The 21445-nt window shown below is 40.1% G+C and overlaps 7 protein-coding genes across 7 annotated transcripts; 3 read left to right on the forward strand and 4 right to left on the reverse strand.

The window, feature by feature from the left end:
• Positions 1 to 677: 677 nt before the first annotated feature.
• On the reverse strand, positions 678 to 899 carry HO173_006139 (uncharacterized protein; the record flags this gene model as incomplete). Its single annotated transcript, XM_037308050.1, has 1 exon — positions 678 to 899. One exon carries the CDS (start codon positions 897 to 899, stop codon positions 678 to 680), a length of 222 nt encoding a protein of 73 aa, XP_037164824.1.
• Positions 900 to 977: 78 nt separating this feature from the next.
• On the reverse strand, positions 978 to 1337 carry HO173_006140 (uncharacterized protein; the record flags this gene model as incomplete). The annotated part of the gene is made up of 1 exon (XM_037308051.1): positions 978 to 1337. The coding sequence occupies one exon, from the start codon at positions 1335 to 1337 to the stop codon at positions 978 to 980; it is 360 nt and encodes a 119-aa protein (XP_037164825.1).
• A 134-nt stretch (positions 1338 to 1471) lies between these two features.
• HO173_006141 (uncharacterized protein) lies at positions 1472 to 1926 on the reverse strand (the record flags this gene model as incomplete). Its single annotated transcript, XM_037308052.1, has 2 exons — positions 1472 to 1685; positions 1733 to 1926. 2 exons carry the CDS (start codon positions 1924 to 1926, stop codon positions 1472 to 1474), a joined length of 408 nt encoding a protein of 135 aa, XP_037164826.1.
• Positions 1927 to 7847: 5921 nt separating this feature from the next.
• HO173_006142 (uncharacterized protein) lies at positions 7848 to 11157 on the forward strand (the record flags this gene model as incomplete). The annotated part of the gene is made up of 6 exons (XM_037308053.1): positions 7848 to 8024; positions 8091 to 8511; positions 8568 to 8629; positions 8694 to 9333; positions 9379 to 9589; positions 10674 to 11157. The coding sequence occupies 6 exons, from the start codon at positions 7848 to 7850 to the stop codon at positions 11155 to 11157; spliced, it is 1995 nt and encodes a 664-aa protein (XP_037164827.1).
• Positions 11158 to 11744: 587 nt separating this feature from the next.
• On the forward strand, positions 11745 to 13087 carry HO173_006143 (uncharacterized protein; the record flags this gene model as incomplete). The annotated part of the gene is made up of 4 exons (XM_037308054.1): positions 11745 to 11963; positions 12020 to 12181; positions 12233 to 12294; positions 12358 to 13087. The coding sequence occupies 4 exons, from the start codon at positions 11745 to 11747 to the stop codon at positions 13085 to 13087; spliced, it is 1173 nt and encodes a 390-aa protein (XP_037164828.1).
• A 590-nt stretch (positions 13088 to 13677) lies between these two features.
• HO173_006144 (uncharacterized protein) lies at positions 13678 to 15606 on the forward strand (the record flags this gene model as incomplete). The annotated part of the gene is made up of 4 exons (XM_037308055.1): positions 13678 to 13771; positions 13841 to 13867; positions 13952 to 15297; positions 15382 to 15606. The coding sequence occupies 4 exons, from the start codon at positions 13678 to 13680 to the stop codon at positions 15604 to 15606; spliced, it is 1692 nt and encodes a 563-aa protein (XP_037164829.1).
• Positions 15607 to 16320: 714 nt separating this feature from the next.
• HO173_006145 (uncharacterized protein) lies at positions 16321 to 16578 on the reverse strand (the record flags this gene model as incomplete). Its single annotated transcript, XM_037308056.1, has 1 exon — positions 16321 to 16578. One exon carries the CDS (start codon positions 16576 to 16578, stop codon positions 16321 to 16323), a length of 258 nt encoding a protein of 85 aa, XP_037164830.1.
• Between the last annotated feature and the right edge of the window lie 4867 nt (positions 16579 to 21445).

A 21445-nucleotide genomic window follows, 5' to 3' on the forward strand; every position in this document is an offset into this window, starting at 1 on the left:
CGAGGCCTGTGGTCCCAGGGCCGAGGCCAATCTAATCAAGAAGCAGACAAGGTGGAATACCCTCGTGGTGTTCGATCAACAAACAGGTTTGCTTTCGGCAATCAGGTATAGATAGCAAAAGCACTCGAGAAGCTAGAATTTAGATACAAGGTCTGGCAAGCAATGTGGTGTTGTTTTAGGGTGAATGATTCTGGTAAACAGAGGGTGTTGCAGGTCCAGCTGCCAGTGAAGGAAACACCGTTGCAGTCGTAGCATAAGAATATTGGCGATGAATTCAAAGACCAGACCTCCACGAAGGATAGTTAAGGGGAGCGGGCGGTAAATTGCAGCGGAGCGGAACGGTGAAACGCGGAAGAGGAAACCTCGCCTCTGATTGGAGCGGGTGTTAGGTCTCACAGTGTGCCCAGATTGGAAACGAGATTGTGCGATGGGCCGGGTACTATGGTAAGTGGAGTGTTTTGGGGTTCGTGTGTGTTGCGTGTTCAGACCCAAAGATAAGACCTTTGCCTCCCTGTACTGGATTGTCGAATACCCCAGTGTAGTTCTCTCGGAGGACTGCACAATCACTACCATCCTGTGTTTGAACTTTATTCTCCATGATTTGAAGTGACTTTTGAATCCAATATGCGGCAGACGGGCACCATGTCAGCCTTCAGATTCGGAAGGTGTTTTGGATTCTACGGCTTCCAAATGGATGGAAAGAACCTGACAAGATCATCAACGAACTCTTCCGGCTTCTCATAGGCCGCGAAGTGTCCACCGCTTTCATGTTCTTGCCAGAAAACAACATTGGCCTTTCTCTCGGCCCAAGATCGAGGAACCATTTCTGCCTCCTTCGCAAAAGCGCTGACAACTGTTGGGGTTTCCAAAAATTTGTCGGCATCTGCTCCGCTCATCATTTCGGTAGCACTATTCTCCCTATAAAATGTAAAAGCCTCCCGTTGGTCCTGGGAAGTGATGCAGTAGTGTCCAGGTGATCAATTCAGTCGGAGAGGAGACCAGGGATATGAGTCAGACCATGTGAACAGCTTATCCGCCATCCATGCTAGCATGGCGACTGGAGAGTCATGCATCGCGCATCCAAGAGTGCGAGGTTTGGTATTCTGTACGAGGTAGTAGGCGAATTCATTTGTATCAAAATGTTCGCGCTGTCGGAGAGAGCGTTCCTCGAACTCCGTATACTCAGGCTTAGAGTTATAGTCTGGCTCGGTCAATGATAGAAGGTTGACATGGAGCGCCTTGGCAGACTCTGGGTAAGAGTGGGCGATTGCCCAGACAATCATCGCGCCCCAGTCTCCGCCTTGCACCACGTACTCGCTATAGTGGAGCCTCGACATGAGTTTGTGCATCACCCCTGCATCCTGCCTGTGCTTGAAGCCAGTCTTGTTTGGGCAAGAGGAGAAGCCGAATCCAGGAACGGAAGGAGCAACGACGTGAAAGGCAGCTGCATTGAGTTTTGGGAGAGCTTTGCTTACTCCTTGAAAAGAGCCAGGCCAGCCATTCTATTCAAGCGGGCCTCCTCGTCCCGCCAACTGTAATGATGGCGCCAGTAAGTGATGGTATCTTCCATCACCGTGAGAGTGACACCATTCTGTTCAGCCCATGTTCGCCGGCGACGTTTGAGGGTAAGCGTGTCAGCTCGACTTGCGCTGGAGAAGGTCCAGCTCACTGTCTGTAATGGCAATCTGGTAGGCGTAAGCCAAGAATTCCTTTCTTGGCACCCTGCGCGTACCTTGAATGGTTTGATAGCGGTGGTGGCGTTGTCGGCCATTTCGCGAGTGTGACTTTACGGCTACAGCTGACGAGATGCTGATTGGTATCCAGGGCGATATTTGATAATCGCATGACCTTTGTGGTGGATGAGTCAAGCTTGCAAAGGACATCAGAGTCCCAAGTTCGATGACTCGAATTGCGCTTCGATGCCATCGATTGGGAGAGAAGGTACCTTAGGTTGATAGGTTTTTGAGTTAAGAGGGGTTTCTCCGGGGTGTAACCCCCCGAAACCCCCTAAAGTCTACCCATCAGATAATTACGTGTAATACCTTTTGGGGTAACGTCCATGATCGGATAACGAGAATGACTGGGCTTCGAGAATCTTGGCATACTAACATTAGCGCATAGAGATAATTGGTCAAATTTGGTAGGGCTACCACTAGTGTTCTCCATAATAAAGCTGCTGCTAGCCACCTTTCTCCGCTATTTCAGTCCATAAACTATGTGTAATGTAGTAAAACAAGGGAAGTGATACACGTACACCCCCTTTTTATACATGTACACCCCCTTTTGATACATGTACACCCCCTCAGATCCGATTAGCTTCCGCGCGGCCGCTAGCCGCATAAGGTATAAACCCCGCACATAGCTTACTGGGGAATATTGCCGAGACTAGCGATGCGACCGCCAAGACTTTTGTCTGCTGCAGACATGTCTGCGGACGGTCATTACGGTCACGAATAGGAGGCCTGACAGCTAACCCGATTAGGTAGTGGCTTACACTAGTGTACTACCTTTCGTCTGATGTTTTGAGGCTACTTTTCAAGGTTTTTTCGGAGATTCCAGGGGTTTTGAAATGAAAATTTCGGCTATCAAATAACGGTATTCATGAAAGATGGCCGTACCACGAGAGAAACTAACCTTGGCTGCATCATTTCCATGCACTGTGATGTCGAATGCATTGCGGACGGTATAGTCAAGGGGTCTGGGAGGCATACTAATGGATATATAGAAGAATATATATGAGAATGTTGATATTTGGCTTGTTTCTCTACAGGATCTCTGCCCGCAGACCGCCAAGACCTCACTTTGGAGCATTTTCAGCCAATCAAATGGCTTAGTCACGCTCGGAGGAACTTCTATCCGGAGATTACAGAGATTACAGTGCTAACGGCCAAAATGTGGTAATTACTGTCATTACTGTCACGAATGCATTCTGACGGTCATCGCGCATCGCTAGCCGAGACTCTTGGTGGTAAGTAAGGCAAGCCTTCCCAGACCTCTCCTGATAAAGTCTAAAAGATCAGACGGTTTCAAATCGTCGAATGGTGAGGTCTTTGGATTGTCCTTCTATGGCGATAGCTGATTGGCTGGCTACATCTGCAAATCTGAAAAGTTCCTGCAAAATTTGAAATTGCTGATCGCGCGTTTGTCGCGGAAATCACAAAATCCGTCGGATCAGCAAATCTGATTAGAATCCGCCTAAATTCCGCCGGTTTAGTAACTATTCTAACCTTTTCTGTCAGTTCTATCAATTTAGCAATAATATATATAAAAAAGAAAAGTTCTAATAATTAACGTTGCGACGATAAAGTTCTATAACGATAAGTATTAACGTTAACTTAAATTTAATTATAGAATTAAACGATTTAATAAAATTAGTCGCGTAGATAATACTCTAATATAGCGTATAATAATACGTATATTAATAATAATATATATTGATATTATATATATATAGAATAGTACTTAAAGTATATTAAAGTATATTACGTAAAATTTTTAAAGTTATTAAAAAATTTTTAAAGTTACTAAATTAATAGAATTAATGAAAAGAATTAGATATAGATAAAGTTTACTTAATAGGCTAAATCGTATTAAATCGTGCTTATAGTGCGAACTCGGCGGAAATCGTACGAAAAGAAACTTTTCAGATTTGCAGATATATCCTCTCTCGTTACTACTAGAAATATAACTATCGTACTTAAATATTTACTATCTATTAACTATCTATTCTTTCTATAGCTAAAAGATATTAAATATAATCTCGTTATTCTATATATAAGCTCGCGTATTACGTCTACCTCGCTATTAATTACCTCGCTATCCGCCTTATATAGCTCTATCTCTTTCGACTCTACTCTAGCTATATATAAGATTTATATCTTATACGGCTAGCGGCCGCGCGGAAGCTAATCGGATTTGAAGGGGGTATATATATATTAGAACGGGGTGTATATATATATAAAAGGGGGTGTACGTATATTATATTTCTAAAATAATAAGATATTTATCTATAAAGTAGTCTTTATCTATAAATCTAAAAAGTTCCTTTCCGTATAATTTCCATCGAGTTCGCACTATAAGTACGATTTAGTACGATTTAGTTTATTAAGTAGACTTTATCTATATCTAACTCTTTCCGCTAGTTTCGCTAGTTTAGTAACTTTAAAAAATTTTAATAACTTTAAAAATTTTACGTAATATACTCTAAGTATTATTCTATATACGGAGTATATATAATATTAATATATATTATTATTAATATACGTATTATTATACGCTATATTAGAGTATTACTTATATAACTAATTTTTATTAAATTATCTAATTTCGTAGTCAAATTTAAGTTAATATTAATACTTATTATTATAGAACCTTATTATTATAACGTCGATTATTAGAACTTTTCTTTTTTATATATATTACTATTAAACTAATAGAACTAATAAAAAAGATTAAGATAGTTACTAAATCGGCGGAATTTTTAATTAATTTTTAAGATAGTTATTAAATCGACGAAATTCTTAATTTCAGCCCTATTCGTAAGATTAGTAATTTGAAATTTAGTAGAAACTTTTCAGATTTATAGATGTTTAATAGATTTATATAATAGTTAATTAAGTTAATTAAGCTCTTCGAAGAATAAATCGCTTTATATAGAGAACGTCGCTTAAATACGACTATTTTTCCTTTTAAATTAAACTTTATTATTTTATAGAAAGACTCTTATTAATAAATCTATACTATATACGATTAGACTATTAAATTTTATATATACTTATTAAGATTCTCGAAGCTTAGTTATTTTCGTAAGTTGATAATCGTTTAGACGCGAGATAAGGAATATTCGCTAAGTTAGCTACTTCGAAGTAGAGTAATATTCGCGCTTATATATTAATTACGAAATTTTCGCGTAAGATTTAAATAACTTATAAATATTAAATATTAAATATTTAATAATACTTTATAAAGATTTCGAAAATTTCGAAGTATTTTTAAGATTATTTTAAGTTAATTATAGAACTATCGCGAAAATTTCGAATTATCTTTTAAAGTCTCGAAATTTTCGAGTTAATAATAATAGAATTATCTCGAAAATTTCGAATTATCTTTTAGAGTCTCGAAATTTTCGAAATTTTTAAATTAATAATAGTATTTTTAAAATTATTTTAAATTAATTATAGAATTATCGCGAAAATTTCGAATTATCTTTTAAAGTCTCGAAATTTTCGAAATTTTTAAATTAATAAAAGTATTTTTAAAATTATTTTAAGTTAATTATAGAATTATCGCGAAAATTTCGAATTATCTTTTAAAGTCTTAAAATTTTCGAATTTTTTAAATTAATAATAATATTTTTAAAATTATTTTAAGTTAATTATAGAATTATCGCGAAATTTTCGAATTATCTTTTAAAGTCTCGAAATTTTCGAAATTTTTAAATTAATAAAAGTATTTTTAAAATTATTTTAAGTTAATTATAGAATTATCGCGAAAATTTCGAATTATCTCTTAAAGTCTTAAAATTTTCGAAATTTTTAAATTAATAATAGAATTATTACGAAAATTTCGAATTAATAATAATAGAATTATTTCGAAAATTTTAAGATAATTATAAAGTTATAACGAAGATTTTAAAATATTTATAAATTTCGAAAATTTCGAGTTTTTATAGAGAAATTTCGAAATTTTCAAAATATTTATAAATTTATTATAAAATATTATATATAATAAAGATATAATAAATAAATAACGTTTATAATATCTATAAATTATAGATATTTTTAAAAATAGAATATCTTATATAATAGATTATAGTATTTTATATAATAAAGAAAAAAGCTTTAAAATATAGAATAAAAATAAAAAAGTAGATTTAATTTTATAGTATCTATATATATATTAAAATAAAAGAAAATATATTTATAAATCTAAAAAGTTTCTTTTTATACGATTTTTATCGAGTTCGTATTATAAGTACGATTTAGTATAATTTAGTCTATTAAGTAGACTTTATCTATATCTAACCCTTTTTATTAATTTAATAACTATTTTAACTCTTTTCGCCAGTTCTATTAGTTTAGTAACTTTAAAAAAATTTAATAACTTTAAAAATTTTGCGTAATACACTCTAATACACTCTAAGTACTATTCTATATATATATGATATTAATATATATTATCATTAATATATATATTATTATACGCTATATTAGAGTATTATCTACGTAATTAATTTTATTAAATTATTTAATTTTATAGTTAAATTTAAGTTAACGTTAATACTCGTTATCGTAGAATCTTATCGTCGTAATATCGATTATTAAAACTTTTTTTTTATACGTATTGCTATTAAACTAGTAGAACTAATAGAAAAGATTAGAATAATTACTAAATCGACGGAATTTAGATAGATTCTAATTAGATTTACTAAATTAATAGAATTTAGATAGATTCTAATTAGATTTACTAATTCGGCGAATTTTATAATTTTCGCGATAAACGCGCGATTAGCAATTTTAAATTTTATAGAAACTTTTCAGATTTATAGATATAATAAATAAATAAAAATAATAAATAATAAAAATAAGTAAGTATATTAATAAGAAAAAGAATTCTTATTTTATATATATACTAATATATAGAATAATTATTAATATTTACTTCTAGAGAATATAATTTTTTTTTTCTCAAAATTTTTTTTAAAAATTTTTTTTTTAAAAATTTAAAAAAAAAATAAAAAAAATAAAAAAAAAAATTTTAAAAAAAAAAAAAAAAAAAAAAAATTAAAAAAAAATTTTTTAGGAAAAAAAAAAAAAAAAAAAAAAAAAAAAAAAAAAAAAAAAAAATAAAATAAAAAAATTAAAAAAAAAAAAATAAAAAAAAAAAAAAAAAAAAAAAAAAAAAAAAAAAAAAAAAAAAAAAAAAAAAAAAAAAAAAAAAAAAAAAAAAAAAAAAAAAAAAAAAAAAAAAAAAAAAAAAAAAAATATTAATAAAAAATAAAAAAAAAAAAAAAAAAAAAAAAAAAAAATTTTTAAAAAAAAAAAAAAAAGGAGGGGGGGGGGGGGGGGGGAAAGGAAGAAAAAGAAAGAAAGGGAGAAGAAAAAAAAAAAAAAAAAAAAAGGCAAAAAGGGGGGGGAAAAAAAAAAAAAAAAAATATTTTTAAAAAAAAAAAAAAAAAAAAAAAAAAAAAAAAAAATAAAAGGGGGAGGGGAGGGGGGGGGGGGGGGGGGGGGGGGGCGGGGGCCGGCCCCCGGCCCAGAACGGACAAAAAAACAAAAAAAAAAAACAAAAATAAAAAAAAAAAAAAAAAAAATAACTTATTTAATAAATTTAAAAAAAAAGGAAGAGGGGTTGAAAGAAATTATTAATAAAAATTATTTAAAAAAAAAAAAAAAAAAAAATGTTTTTTTTTATTTTTTTGGCCATCCATATTCTAAACCAGGTTTGCTTGCCTCCCCTCAGGTAGGTCAATTAAAGGCCCAAAAACAACCGAACAGTTGCCTCGCTGGATTGTCATTGAGCTGCAAGAAGTCTCGTGTCGATCCTGCACCTCGCAGACACCAGATGAGGACCAATCAGCACACAGGATCACAGATGCGTCTACTAACCAATCGTAATGAGCCACCTTTCAATCCAGGAGGAGCATTAAGCTTGCATGGAACTAGAAAAGCTCTTCGTAAAATCTCCCTGGCCCTAATCTGTGGCCTCGTCTTGGTAATCACTGCTGTGATTCTGTACTGTATCAGGAACATGGGCCTCGTTCATGTTCTTTCAGTCATCTTTTCTGACTTGTAAGATCTTATGTATAGCCGTTTTCTGCAGCTATGCGGTTTTTACTAGTTAACCTCATGACAGCCGCTTTGCGGAGCCTCGGGAATGCTGCTACCACTACTCCCAGTACATTTGACGAGCTACTCGACTCATTAGGTAGCCTCGGACAGGGCAAAGAAGTCACCACATTTAGCTCAAACGGTCATTTGGTGACCGCCGGTACCACCAGCGCAGGTAGTTCATGTGCAAGAACTGTGAGACCTCATGCATCGCTTCATAGCCTTTTCATCTCAAGCGTCCACTGACCGTTCCTTCCAAAGTGCAACCTTCTAAGCACCATCTTTCCTAATACCACAAGCCAGATTGGGAGCCCATCTTACAACCAACAAGAAACCACATATTGGTCGAACCAACAAGCAGAAACCCAGCCAACATGTCGAATACAACCACAGTCTGCGCTCCAGGTCTCTGCATCTCTCCTCATCACCAAGTCCTTCAACTGCCAATTTGCAGTGAAAAGTGGAGGTCACGCTATGTTTGCGGGAGCATCAAATATCCAAGACGGCCTGACGATCGATTTGGCCAACCTCAACCAGATCCAGGTATCGCAAGACAAAACTCTGACCCATGTTGGAGCCGGTAATCGTTGGGTCGATGTTTATAGTCAGCTCGATCAGCAGCAACTGTCCGTCATTGGCGGCCGAGTCGCCGGTATCGGCGTTGGCGGATTGACACTCGGCGGTATGTCGCAGGGGGGCCTCGCAACATCCGCTGGAGATGACTGACAGAAGACAAAGGGGGAATCTCATTCTTCTCCGGCCGTCACGGGCTCGCGTGTGACAACGTCAGAAACTACGAGGTATATAGATCGACCCCAACTTCCTACCCAATACATCATCAAGTCATCTCAAACCCCATAATAGGTCGTCCTCGCGAACGCCTCAATCGCCAACGTAAACCACACCTCGTACCCAGACCTCTACTTCGCCCTCCGCGGCGGCGGCAACAACTTCGGCATCGTCACCCGCTTCGACCTCGAAACCTTCCCCCAGGGCCCCATGTGGGGCGGAGCGCGAACCTACCCCATCACCGCCGCCGCCTCTCTCATCAGCGCCTTCGACAACTTCGCCGCCAACAGTCCCTCAGACCCGGACGCCGCCCTCATCCTCGCATTCTACTACTACAACGGAACCTATTACGGCAGCACGGACATGGAGTACGCCCACGCGGTCGTCGATCCGGCCATCTTCCGCGAACTCACGGGCGTGACGAGCCTGGCGTCTACGACGCGGATAGCGAACCTGACGGACCTGACGCTCGAGTTCGAAGCATCGAACCCGAGCGGGTTCCGCGAGACGTATTTCACCGCGACGTTCAAACCGAGTGCGGTCCTCGAGCGGGAAATCCTCGACATATACATCGGCGAAGTCGAAGGCATCAAGGACGCCGAGGGCCTTCTGCCGGCCGTGGTATTCCAGCCGATTACGAAGGATGTCATCTCCTATTTTAGCAAGAACGGAGGGAATGCGTTGGGGATTGCGGAATCTGATGGTCCATTGATTTGTGAGCTGAACCTTTTTTTTGCTTGCTTTTGCTCACATGTGGCAGTGGTTGATATTGCCATTTCGTGGTCTTCCCCATCCGACGACGACCGCATTATGGCCGCGGCCAGCAGCTTCATTGACCGATCAACTGCAGCTGCAAAAGGGATGGGTCTGGATTACAAGTTCATCTACCAGAATTACGCCGCACAGGGTCAAGATGTCTTCGATGGGTATGGAGAGGCGAATAAGCAGCGCTTGATCGAGATCAGCGAGAAGTATGATCCGGAGCGAGTATTTCAAAAGCTGCAGCCGGGATACTTCAAGTTGGAAGGATGAGATGGGGATTGTGGTGTAATGGTCTAGACTGTACTGCTCTAGACAGCATCTGTACATGTTATGCAGAGGCCATGACCACAGCTCTACCAGCCAACTGCCCAGCACCTATCTTATCAAATATCTCATCGATATCATGCAGTGTGTCATGAATCCGAAGTGGTTTCACGAGCCCCCTCGCCAAAATCCATGCTTTCATCAACCTCCTTCAACTACTCCGTCATGATACCCACAATATTCAGTCTTTGGGTTACCATGACGCGCGGATGAGCCCCAGCTATCAGAGTCGAGTCGGCCGGAATACCAACCACGACCAAGGTCCCTCAAGGTCGCAACAGAAACGGCGCAGTCGCATAATCCTGCTTTGATGTAGCAAAAACAGCAACACGTTGCGCGGCGTAAGTCGTGATGCGCAAGACCTCTGCGGGGATGTCCTGGGTGGATGTATCATCGATGCAATGCTCAGCTCCCAGAGACAAGCACAGCTTTTCTCTCTCCGCACCACCGTCCACTGCGATGACTCGCATCCCATTGTTTTGGCGTATGGTATAGCCATATGTCCTAGGCCTACTCTGACGTCTATGACCACAATCCATTGACCTGCTCTGACCTGTGATCGCCTGCGGGTTGTGAATGCCGAGACACCTCCGCAGAGTATGAGTCCCGCCTCTTCATCATTGACGCCGTCTGGTATGCGGGTGGGGTAGCGTGCATCGGTGAGGCAGAATCCTGGAACATTCCTACTCCTTATCAGTAACAAGCTTATATCACGGAGGTTTGATACTCACCAGGGACTGTACACCTGCTATTGAGCTGCTTAGGACACTGCAACTCCGTTGGTACAGAACTCGCAGTTCCCGCTCACACGGAGTGTCTATTGAATACCAACTCAGGCAACCTCCTTCCAAGGGTCTTTCACATCATCGGCTACTGTCACCACGACGCTGGCTCCTTCGTGGCCTGAGATGTTTATGGTGCTTTCCTGCATCTCAATTCCTCCTACTATGTAGTCATGATGGAAAAAAGCTCTATTGGTTCCACAGACGCCACTGTGATTGATCTTGCTGAGGATTTGGCTGAGTGCCGGATGTGGGGCGGCGATGGTTGGAACTTGGCATTTGGCCAACTGGCCTGCGGCTTCCTGAACGCCGGGCTCTTTGGTGGGTTGGAAGCTGCGGGTAAAGTATGGTTGGGATCTTGGGTGGAGTTATTGCCGCAGGCTGCAGCTCACCCAGCTCGAACGAGAGGGGTCTCAGGACTGCTCTCTCCGCCATGTCGAGTTGATTGTGCACCTCTTATCGGGAGTATTCTGATGGTTAGTGTAGGAGCGGAGCCAATGATGAGTGATGATGGGGGTCGATGCATGCTGCAGAAGGAGGTGGCGCAGATAGCAGCTGCAATCTGCAAGAAAGATCCGCCCCAGTTGATTCGCACCGAGTCTGGCCGAGCCGGCTTGTACTCAACCTTTTGGAGAAAGGGCAACTGGTACCTGAATGAATCAGTTCAATAGTAATAATGATGAAGGCATTAAGGATTTTTCAATAATCGAGGTAAGGTACTCCAAATTGAAAGCGGTATTGCAGTGCAAGTCATATAATAATGATTTCCCTTCTGCCTTCCCCAGCCGTCAAGGGTTACTTTAGGGTTGCTACCGCCAAGCTACCGCCAAGCTACCGCCAAGCTTTTTAAGTGAGTAAAGTAAATCACCAAATCAGCGGGCCGCCCTGAGACTTCAAGATTGGTCTCGCCGTACCTTCCTCGGCTGGAGAATGTAAATGTAGTACCTAGAATCGAGCCAACCATTTTATCACTTTAAACGAATCTCGCATCAATCAAAAGCCTACGACAACGGCAGGGGCTTATATCTTTGTTCTTTGTACATCCTGTTACACAGCCATCACACCCTCAAGTATCAAAGACTCTTCACGATCAAATCCGAAAAGTGGTAAGACTTGCCGCTTACTCTGAAGCTCCAAATTCATCTCCTCTCTCTTCCCGCCTCTTCTTCTTCTTCTTACCTTACTCCTCCGACAACATTGCCGAACATGCCACTATTCATTTCCTCCTCCGCTTGACCTCAAACATTCAACCCTGCCTATGCCTTTCTCGGCCGACGACTTCAAGATGGCCAGGGGATCTCGCCTCATCCCCCTTGGTGTCCTCTTCCTCTTCATGCTCTCTCTGCTATGGTACACAAAGTCGGGTGACGGATTATCCTACCTCAAGGGCCATGGATACGACTACAATACAAATCCGGCCGCCAATTTCAAATTAACAAAAGACAGCGTCAAAGACGTTCACAATTCCACCCTTGGCGTACGCAGCTCTCCCGGTCTACTTCCACATCCTTGCTGACACGTGTCGTCCGACAGTTCCAGAAAGTCTTCGTCCTGAACCTCGCCGAACGACCGGACAAGCTCGATGCTTTTGCCCTCGCCTCCACCCTGACAGGCTTCACTGCGGAGATAATAGAAGGTGTAAGAGGGGAAGAGGTGGTGAATAAGGCGCTTCCGTCACTGGAGGGCCTGCCTGAGGTCTATACATACTTTCCAGGGCTTATGGGTCGGTGCTGACGGAAGATGTAGAAGGAAGAGTCTAAGAATAATGTTGTTGGGTGCTGGCGTGCGCACTTGAATTTTGCGCAAAAGTGAGTCAGACTCAACCTAGGGCAGAGGCTTCGCAATGGTCGTACTGACGGTCCGCATCAAAGGGTCGTCATGGAAGGACTCACCTCGGCCATCATTCTCGAGGATGACGCGGATTGGGACACCAGACTCAAGGATCAACTAGCAATCTTTGCTCAAGGCAGCCAATTCGTCACAGCTGTCCCTCCAAACCACAAACCTCACTCTCCATACGGCGATGATTGGGACCTCTTATGGCTCGGTCACTGCTCGAATCAAATCAAACCAGACGACGAGAGACGATTCGTCATCGAGAACGATGATACGGTGCCAATCACAAAGCATCGGGTGAACTTCGCTGGGGTCCCCGACATGGTTGCCGAAGGATACGACAACAATACCCGAATAATTTATGAGGCGAACAACGGAGTGTGCCTCTACGGCTACGCACTCTCATTTCGCGGCGCTCGAAAGCTTCTACGAGGGCAAGCCCAACGCAAAACCTTCCTGCCAATCGATATCGGCATTGGCTACATGTGCAGAGACGACCCAAACTTCAAATGCATCGGAGTGTTCCCGCAGCTTATTGACAGTCACAAGGGGGCTGGCAGGCTGAGCCGAGACAGCGACATTGGATCGTTCAGCGCACAAAGCATTCGGCAAAAAGGCTACACTTTCAACATTGTACATAGCACTCGCTTGAACATAGACCACCTTCTGGCGGGTGAGACGAACAAGATTGAGAGGCAATGGCCGAACGATCCGGAAGTGAAAGGCGAGCTGCGAGCGAAGCCTGTAGGGAGGGTATTCGATTAATCCTTTAATGCAATTGTTTCCGATTTGCGTCTTACTGGCGGTATCTTCTCGTTGAAGCATGGCGTTTAGGAAAGAGCAGGGACAAGGGGCACGATTTCTGGGATAGGGGTTGGCGTTGGGCATTGGCTTAGATCACGATACCCACGTATTCCCTTGGACCGCCTCAAGGCCTTTAGAAAGAAAGCATCACTGCGAGCATTACTAGGTACGTATATCGTCGGTTTTTCCGTACCGTCAAGCTAGGATTTTTGACCTTGCATTCTGAAAAAGATCCATTTGTATAAGCAGTGATGCAAGTGACGGCTGGTTTTGGCCAAGAGTATCCACTGATGGATCGCATTTGGGCCTGATGTTTGCCTGCATGCCTAGGCTTCACATACTGTCAGATACCGTTCTCCGGAAGGTTTTCTCTGCTTCTGGTGTGGACATACCGATTGACGACTAAGCAAACCTCTGACCTCATCTGGTGATCTTTTTCACAATATCTCACATCTCTCACATCTTGCATTCCTTCCAAAATCACCACTGCAACTCCACCAAGGGATCCAGTCTGCTACTACAGCATCTGCAATAGCTTCTGCTCGTCCACCATGAAGGGAAAGGAGGAGTTGAAGGTCATACTTGAGGCACAGCTTCCCAAATCTTACCAGTCCACCAAAGCTTCGGTGGAGGACGAGCAGCAGGGTATGCAACCTCATCAAATGAGTTGTAAACAGATTGCAAAAGGTCAGAACGCTAACAATGGGTCTACAGAATCATCGAAGACAGGAGCTCAGCCAGGTACGCAACCTCTCTCCCTCCAAAACCTACCCCCACCCCCCCCACCCTCACCAGCTCGACCCACTCACCACACCCACCCCGCAGCCCCACCCGGCGGCTCCTGCGCCTCCCCCGAATACGCCGCCCTCTTCGTCGCCTGGCCCTTCCGCGCCCCTTCCCGGGGCCAGACCCCGATGCCGGCCTCCGTCACGAGCCTCATCGACAAGCTACCCACGACCGGCGAGAGGATCGCGGCGAAGCGGCTCTGGAACCGTTCACTGCCGGTGGCGGCGAATGTGGGCATCGTGGAGTACAACCGGGTCGATGGGGAGAAGTTTAGGGAGAAGGTTGCGGAAAGGGTTGGGGAGGGGTGGTGGAGGAAGGTGGAGGAGTTGGCTAGGGGATTGAATGAGGCTGCTGGGATCATTAGGGGGGAGGAGAAGAGTGGTGGGGTGGTTGAAGGGAAGGTTCTCCAAGAGGGTTCAATGAAAGGGGTAGGGTCTGAGATGAAGACTTCCGAATTGCCCAAGGAAGAGGGCAAAAAGCCTGAAATGATCAATCCCGATGGTACTGGGGGGAAATCCCAAGAGTATGAGACAAACACCCCCGATCATCTCGCAGAATCGGCAGCGCTCGTCGTCAGGACAGAAGAAGGACGGGAGACGGAAGATGCCAAATCCACCCTAAGCGAAAGCCAAGAACCGCAGCCAAAGCCCGACGACGAGACCACTGAAGCAGCAATGAGCCTCCTAACCCTATCCTCAACCCCCGCCTCCAGCGCAACCGCCGATGCCTCCGCCCTCGCCGCCTCCAACCCCCTCTCCGCCCTCTGGTACCTCATCTCTCGCTTCTTCTCCTCCGGCCACTCGGCCGCCTCCTACTTCTTCGTCGCCCTCGAAGCCGCCATCCGGCACGACAGCGCCACCGTGCACGCGCTGCACATCCCCGCGCCCCCGGCCTTCTGGACCGACGCCGCCGACTGGCGCGTGCCGAAAGTGGGCATGACGCTGCTCCTCACGCTCGCCGCGTCCGACAAGGCCATGTTCGACGCCTTCGCCCGCTTCAGCAAGAGCCTGGGCCGCCCCGCGCCGAGCGTCGAATCGATGCGGACGGGGAGAAACTCCGCGTCGTTGAGGAAGGCCGTCCTGCGCGCGAAAGCGGACGCCGCGGACAAGCGGCGCACGACGGTCCTCGGGGTGGATCTGCGCGACGTGCGCTACGGTGCGCTGTGCGAGCGGCACGGGAGGGGCGTCGCGGAGCACTTCGCGACGTTTGCGCGGATGTTCGTGCTGGGGGTGTGTCCCGCGGGGGCGAAGCTGTGGCTGGTCGGGGGCCCGGGGGGCGAGACGGCGACGGTTTGGGAGTCGAATGTGAAGGTGGGGGCCGGGGTGGGGACGTGGGAGGAGATGGACGAGTTTGTGCGGGCGTTCGAGGGGTTTGCGGTGTCGAATGTTTGAGGCCCCCCCTCCCTCCCTCCCTCCCTCCCTTGCTTTCCTTCTTCCCTCAGGTCATAAGGCGCTGACTGGGTGCGTTAGGGGCAATGGAACAGCAAGCGTTTCAAATGGTTCCATCGCTGCTTCGCGGTCGATCTGAAGCAGTTCGATTTGCAGATTGATGAAGCCGAGAAGAAGAAGAGGGGGAGGGAGGAGATGGAGGTGGAGGGGGTGAAGAGGCTGTTGAATGAGATTGAGGCTTGGGTGGAGATATACAGAATCGAGGATGTGAAGATGGCGGATGTGGGGAAGTTCACGTGGCTGTAAAGAGGGAGGAGACGGGTACGGTGACTGCGAGTTGGATGTGGCTCTAGTGGTAGAGCAACATCAACTTGTGGTCTTCCACCATTCATGCAAAAAAGCTTTTGAGTTTTATAGATGGAAAGAGAATTGCATGCGATGTGTCCCTTTTAAAGAAAGGTTTTGTGGCTCGCCTTTCCTCGGTAGAGAACTCAAGCATTCTGCGTACACTGAAACCGAAAGTCATACGCTGCGCCAGCAATGTCTTTGCGCATGTGGAGTACATTGTCGTGACATTCTCGAATGCCCAGGTTCAAAGGCCGCCGGATTCTCGGGGTTGGGCTTGGCGGTAGATTATGTGACGCTAAGCCTATCTGAGGTTTTGACGAGGGAAACTTATTCTTCTAGCATGTCTGTACCCTGATCAGGGTACTCACATACATTTACGTTACATTATACTCCTGAAGGCATTAGTTGTATTTTACTTTGAGTAATTACACTTTACAGTAATTACACGTGTAATTACTTAACACATCCTACGGTCACGCTAGTAGTTATTTATTTCCTACTCCTTTTAATTTCATATTATTGTATTGCTTTTGGGTTTAGAATTGGGTACGTGTAGGTTGGTAGAAAATGGTGAAAGGATGGGCTGTAAAATGATTGTAGTAAGGTTTTTTATTTCACCATTTGCGGTATGGATTAGTAACTTGCCTCTGCGACAAGACGGCATACGGAGATCTAGATCTTCAACGTATTATCAGGCCAAATATTAACGTGTGCCTCCTCGGCGGGGACCTCGGAGGCTGAAGTCATCTGCGTCTTTCGCATCCTCTTCGATGGGAAGTTGAAAAGCCTCTTCGCGTAGCTGAGCTCAGGTGCTTGCTGAATGGCCGACGCGCTGGCGGAGTAGGCTGGAAGCTGGTGTGTGGAGACATATCTATTGTTGGCATAAGTGGCTCCCGAGACGCCCATCGTCTGACCAGATGGTGGTCTCATCAAAGCGGCCCTACCAAAGCGGTCACACTAAGACGGACCTCACCAAGGCGGCCCTTACAACTCCCACCAAGGCGGTCCTCACCAAGACGATCCTACCAAGGCGGTCTCACAAAACCGAAAGCTGACAGTCTGTAGTGTACTACTTAAGATGCGTAGCTCTATACACAGCCGACATGCGAATCGTCATGGATCTCGTCATGGCCATGGGCCATAGATACCCCCCGCAGACTCTCAGGATTCTCTTTCCTCTTCGTTCGATTTGGTCTCTTTCAGAACAGTACCATTCGGTCTCAGAGCATTCGGTCTCTTGCAGAGCAATAGCATTCTTTGTCCCACCCACCCACCCCTATATCTAGCTTTTGGTAAATACTCCTGGTCTATGTCCATTAGACATGGGAGTTTTCCGGCGCGAGGCACGAGAATATAATTGTTTGGGCCTCTATGTGCATGCTAGCCTTGGCGTTGAGACGACCCTCCCACTATTTGCGTCATTGATTCCAGTCCATGCATGAGAAGACTAACCCCCGAACATGTACCATTCCAAAGGTCAAATGATCCGGGTTGGTATGCGATCGTGCTATTGTCGGCATTGGCGTTGGCAATCGTGTTGGCATTAATGTCAGACGACGAAGAACTCTTGTTCGTAGCTTGTCGAGAGGGTCGAGCTTCGGGTAAAATGGAGGGAGCTTGTCTGTTCCCGAGTTTGTAGGCTTTTGGTGGTACAGGGAAGTTTTGAGTGTATGTATGTATAATGAGAGACAAAAGCAAGAAGCGGCAAAATGAGGCACGAAAAGGATCGATTCATGACGCAGCATTTGTCAACATCTGGGAGTAAAAAGGAGAGTGAGGTTTAAAGACACGGCGAAGGAACATGACTGTACGCAGTAAGCGAAGCATAACAAAACTGGCTAGCCTGAGACGTAGGTTTGGCTCCATGTGTCCCATCGATTACCGTTGAAACCCCGTTCAACTTCAGGGGTCGTGTTAATGCTGACATTGATGGAGACAGAAACCTCTTGGGGTTAGGAGATCCCAAGAGCAATCAAAGCTGTTGTGGGTGTTCTCGCCCGCTTTGAAAGGTCTGTCATTCTCAGCAACTACTGCTTGAGAGTGTGTGGCTTAGCATCAACAAGGCTCCGCTTTGCGTCAACTTCGTGGCGAAGACGCCAAGCCGCAGGTCCATTGCATATGGGTGGCGCTGATAATCAGAGCAGTAGAGACGAGATGAGAGATTGTGTTGTCAGCGTGTCTAGTTCCTTCTATGCATGCGTCCTTCCTATATCCTTCTATGCTATTCCATTATTATTCCTTTTATATAGCTAGCCATAGATAGTAGTACTTTATTCTCCATTAGCTATATAATAGCTAATGATCCCACTATTAAATCTATACGCTTTCTATTATCACTACTACTATATTACGCTAAGAGGTTATAAGCCCCTTAATTAATACTAATAATATATTAATATTTTAATTATATTAAATTTTAAAAAAAAATATATATATATTCTTCTAGTTATAATAGGTAAATTAGAATAATAAGACGATAAAGACTAAGAGTCTATTATACCTATATTAGAGGAGTTATAGAAATTATATAATCTACGAACCTAGAAGATAAATTAGATAAAGTCTAAATAGTTACGGTCTAAGAAGATCTTTAAATTCGCTATACTCTTATCGATAGTTAATATTTCTATACTTAAGAGAGTATTTAATTAAAATCGCTAATATTAAATAATATATAATTATTATTAAATAGCTAAAATATACTTAATTCTCGCTAAAATATTAATCTAGTTATAAGAGAACGAAGAATATAATAAATAGAAGTTCGCTAACTTATAAATTAAAGATAATATCTATATATCTCTTAAGTTAGATAACTATATCTATATTATAGATATCTAAGATATCTATAATATAATTAAAGTACTCGAAGATATATATAAATTTAAAGAATATATCTTTTATAAAGTATTATAAAAGACTATTAGTTATATAAGCTTAATTATAAAGAAGTTACTAAGTATATTAAGATAATTAAAAAGACTAAAATAAAACTCGCTAAGTTAGATTATTAATATATCTAGAAAATAATAATATTCTTTCTTTATAGACTTTTCTCGTCTTATAAATTCTTTATAAAAATCGTCTTAAATAGTTAAGGTAAAGACGCTAGAGGGAAGCTATTAAAATTAGATTTCGACTATATCGTTAAGTAACTTCTTAATAGAAAATATTATTAAAAACTAACTAGTACTAATAACTCTAATAGTAAAACTATATTTATAAATAATAAGAATAAGAGAAACGGCGATAAGAATTATAATAATAATAATAATTATATTCTCTAGTCTAAGTATAACGACTATAGTCGCTACTATAATAGAACTTACTAGCTATTTAATCTCGATTAGGCCTTCGCTAAGTAAATTAAAAGAAATAAGAATTATATTAAGAAATTTAAGAAGAAGAAGAAGACTAGTAAGCTTACCTTTATCGAATTTACTAAAAAACTAAAAATAGTAAAAGCGATCTATATAAAGACTATTACGATATTATATAATAACGACTAGTATTTCGATAATATAGCCTTATTTCATATAATATATTCCGAAGCCTATTTCGTTAAGAAATTAATACCCCTTAAAAATTCTATTCTAATTAAGACTACTAATAAAAGAATATTAAAGACTACTATCGTAGATAATATTTTATTAAAAACCCTTATTAAGAATAACGACGGCGAGAATAAAGAATATATACTTATACTTATAAACGTCTACTATATCGAAGGTCTATTTATAAATCTACTTTCTTTAGATATATTCTAACGTAATATCTTACTTATATTAAAAAAAGAGATTATCTAAGAGTTTATAACGATAATAATAATATTATTCTTAAGAAAGAATTAATAGATATACTTTATAAGCTAAGACTTATATTATTAAAAGCTATAATTACTAGAGAGATCGCTATAACCGCGGTTATTAAGAAGACTAACTATTATAAAATAATAGTCGTTAAATAATATTAAGTATTAAACTATCTAAATTTCGATAATATTACTAAACTATTAGCTATAATAAAAGAAATAAAAATTATTAATAATACTAAAAGATAATTTTATAAGCTATATACCTACGAGAAATAAAAGAAGATCTTAAATTATAAATTAATAATTAAAGTAGAAAATACTTTTAATAGTATTTATATAGACCTCTTTAATAGCGAATTAATATTATCTCGCTTTAAAGAAGACTACTACTATTACTTTATAAAGATTAATTAAAAGATATAATTCCGATAAGTAAACTTCTTAAAAACTAAGAACTAGATATTTTAATTATTATAAAACTTTATTACTATAGTTTAAACGTAGTTTTATACTATTTTTAAATATATTTATTTTAATAACTATAGTAAGTATAATAACGAGGAAACTTAAGACTAGCTAGTCTTTTAAGATATTTAATAAGAGTTAACTATACTCGATTTATCTAAATAGAATAATATTAATAAGCGTATTAATAATATTCTTATTTAGAAGATATATACTTAGTTAATAGCTGCGGGCCTATTATTAAGCTTATAAACTAAGGCTATTAAAATAGCTATTCTAAATATAAACTATTTATTTATAACTCTATTAAGAAAGATAGCTATAATATTATATTAGACTCTTATTAGAAATAAGCCTAATATAGCTTATCTAAGACTATTTAGAATTACGATTTACGCCTATAATTATAAGTATAAATAAAAGAAAAAAATAGCTAAATAAGAGTTTAAATATATCTTACTTAACTACGAGAAATCTAATTAATATTAATTATAGAATTAAAATAAATCTCGTCTAGTATAACGATATAATATCTTATAAAAATCTCTTTAAAATTTTATCTCGTCTTTTAGTAATACTAAAAACGAGCTAAATAAGATATTAGAGAATAAGAACGTTATAAATACTATTATCGTCGCTAAAAGAATTTTATTATCCCTAGAAAATAAAGCTTCTTCTTTATAAGTTATAAATAATAAGATAATAGTAAATATATCTAGAGAAGACTCTAGGGCTATAATTTAAAATCTGTTTATAGATCTAGAAAATCCCGACGTCGGCTATATTTCGAATTTATCTAAACTAAGTAATTAGAAGAGTATTATTTCTAATATACTATATTCTTCTATATCTAATTTATTAAGACGTTTAAAGCGTATTAAGAATAAATTAAAGAATTATAGTATTATTTAAAATAATAAATAAATTAACTTCGATATTTTAAAGAAGGAATTTATTAAATTAGTACGGGCTATATCGCTTATATTTAATACTAAGTCTTATACTTATAAAGAAGTAATTAACGACTTTAAAGTATTTTAATAAATAATCGCTATATAGAAGTAATAAAACTTATTATAGAAGATAAAGATATAAAAGCTAATATTAAGATTAATATATCGTATTATTCTTAAAAGAAGATAAATTTATAAGAAGAAGCTGGGTATTAATAATAAGATCTTACGCTATAAGACTAGATATATTATTAAAGACTTTTTTTAATAAGAAGATATTAACTATAATAAAATCTTTTTAGATATTATTAAGTTAATTATATAAAAGATTTTTTTAACTTTAGCTATATACTACGACTAGAAAGTAGATCTAGTTAACATTATAATAGTATTTCTATATATAGAACTTAAGTATAAGATCTATATAAAATAGCTAGAAGACTTTATCGAATTAGATCGAGATCGAGTTTATTTATTACTTAGAGTACTATATAAATTAAAATAGTCTAGCTATAAATAATATAAGACGCTAGTAGAGTTTCTATTTAAAATTAAATTTATACGC

Source organism: Letharia columbiana, assembly GCF_014066305.1.
Source record: "Letharia columbiana isolate WasteWater2 chromosome Unknown Sc0000018_s1, whole genome shotgun sequence".
Classification (NCBI taxonomy): domain Eukaryota; kingdom Fungi; phylum Ascomycota; class Lecanoromycetes; order Lecanorales; family Parmeliaceae; genus Letharia; species Letharia columbiana.